The 2500-nt window shown below is 33.3% G+C and overlaps 1 protein-coding gene across 1 annotated transcript in view; it reads right to left on the reverse strand.

Moving 5' to 3' along the window:
• Sms (spermine synthase) overlaps positions 1 to 2500 on the reverse strand; it is a 12210-nt gene that overhangs the window by 354 nt on the left and 9356 nt on the right. The window contains exons 8-10 of the mRNA XM_043004814.2: positions 1557 to 1646; positions 590 to 784; positions 1 to 475 (exon numbers count right to left, since the gene is read on the reverse strand). The exon at positions 1 to 475 is cut by the window's left edge and continues 354 nt beyond it. Of these exons, the coding sequence (XP_042860748.2) occupies positions 323 to 475; positions 590 to 784; positions 1557 to 1646 (438 nt within the window). The 3' untranslated portion in view covers positions 1 to 322. The remainder of the gene's footprint in view (positions 476 to 589; positions 785 to 1556; positions 1647 to 2500) is intronic.

A 2500-nucleotide genomic window follows, 5' to 3' on the forward strand; every position in this document is an offset into this window, starting at 1 on the left:
CAACAATACTTAGCCTAAGTTACACACAAACGTGTGTGTGTCTGTGGCTGTGTGTGTACATGTACATGTACATATACGTATACATATACGTATTACATACATACATACATACATAAATTATATATATATATATATATGTATATATATATATATATATATATATATATATATATATATATATATATATATATATATATATATATATATATATATATATATATATATGTAGGCTTTGTGTTCTCTATCTTAAGAGAGCTGCAACAAGGTACTTCAATTTCATAAAGCTGTAACTAAATCAAGCCTAATCAATATGGATCCTATACTATGATGCCTTGCGAGTGGCTTGGTAGAAGCACCAGCACTCCATGAAAGATGGCACGAAATGGCTTGTACGCGTCAGAGTCACAGGGATGTCTTGGGCCTCGAACTGCTCTTCAAACATTTTTAGAGCACTTTCACACTGGATTCCAATGGCCTGAGAATCAGCGAAAAATATGATTAACACAATGCCATTACAACACATCAACATAAAATCATGATCAATCAACAATAATAACAAGAAACAAAAGCAATAAATGGGCATACTCACATGTGTCATGTATTTTCCTGTCCCTGGCTTCACACACTGCATTCCCAGACCAAGAATGGTGCGAAGGAAGTCCCACAGCTGCCCTCTTGGGGTGGGGGAGATGGGCACGTCTGTGAGATCCCCAAACACATAGTCAAACTGTTTCCCTTCCTTGATGTAGTCCTTCATGTATGCAATGGCATCTCCTACAATTATCTGAAAGGGATAGGGAATGGAGAATATTAGCATATAAGCTATAGAGTACAGAGATTCTATTCTACAATAGATTATATTTTACTGTCGTATAATTTTACGACATTACGAATTACAAAGGAAACATTGTAAACACAAAGATTTCTGTCTTAGTGTCTCATACCTAGATTCATTTCAATTCATTTAGGTATCAGCACCTCAATATCATTTTAAAATAATTTTCATGAATTGTATTTTTAAGGTCTTATTGGAACATTGTCTTATTGTTTTGGCTCCGCTGGGTATTTCAAAATTGATCACCCGGCATGCTGGCTATACAAAAGGCCATGACCTGATATCATATCACCCATTGTTAATGGGTTAATAAATCCCAAAGATTAAACCAATGGAAGAATTTAATTTCACATGTGGTTGCATGAAATCTGCATAAGACTGCTACAGCCTTAATTACATATAAATCTTTTTGTGGTTTTGATAAACACTGATAAATAACATGAATAAACACCTCGCTTATGCTTTGAAGCCTTCTGGCAGGAACATGGCAGCTGACTACTGAAATTTTATGTGCGTAAAAACTCTTTTGTGTGGTAGGAGTGCTAGCACTCTGGCTGTAATGTAACTTCACTGTCTAAACAATTGTTTATTAAAAAAAGTAAATAATAAGTAATATAATGATAATAACAATACTAAACATCAGATAGTTAAAGAAAATCAAGATATGACAAAGAGATAAATCAAATAATACAATTTCATCTTTCTTCTTAGGTTCTCTCACCTTGTAATTCTCTCCATCATAGTTGTCCATACAGGTGCCACACACTGATCTCATGTGCTTGCGGCAAGCTTTCATGACCACGTCATCAATCTGCAATGGGAGGGAATCTCAACATTATCCAAAGCAAACAAACAAATACAAAAACACAAACAAACAAAAATAAAAATAGACATGCACAGGCAAACAAATACAAACACACTATTTTTTACATTGCAAATAAAAATTTAAAAAATTAATAAATAAATAAAAAATAAAATAAAAAACTTGTATTCACATCATCCTATAACCCCCACATTACTTCCTTTAAATAGAGCCTAATCCACATAATTAGAAAACCTTATTATGACCTTCCTAAATCCAAAGAACTGGAAATGATATGCCTCACAATAAGGGTAATCACTCAAATCATGTGTTTGACATTTAGGCCAAGACTATTCCAAGCATAAGGTTTACAGCAATGATGCTGCCGGCAAGATGCTTTACCTTCTTCCTTTAATTTTTGGGAGTCCTTTATCAGCTGTACTATTATTATTGTTATAAACACTATGCTGTGGATGATGTGCAATAATAATAATAATAATAATAATAATAATAATAATAATAATAATAATAATACTTATAATGATAACAATAACAATGACAATAACAAAATCAATATATGATATAATATAATTCATGGAATGGGGTAAACAGGTGAGATCAGGAAGCCCTGTAATTAACTCCTTGGTGAATAAACTCTTGTGAAGCCATCTATGTGTGAAGCAGAAAAAGCAGAAGAAAAAGAAGAGAAAGAAGAAAAAGTAGAAAAAGAAGAAGCAGCAGCAGAAAAAGTAGAAGAAGAGAAGAGGAGGTGGAGAAGAGGAAAAGGAGCAGTAGCAGAAGCAGCAGAAAAAAAAAGAGAAGAGAAGAGAAGAGAAGAGAAGAGAAGAGAGAAGAGAGAAGAG

This window comes from Penaeus japonicus, unplaced genomic scaffold, assembly GCF_977035675.1.
Source record: "Penaeus japonicus unplaced genomic scaffold, GWHDUDI00000001_assembly GWHDUDI00000039, whole genome shotgun sequence".
In the NCBI taxonomy this organism is placed as follows: Eukaryota; Metazoa; Arthropoda; class Malacostraca; order Decapoda; family Penaeidae; genus Penaeus; species Penaeus japonicus.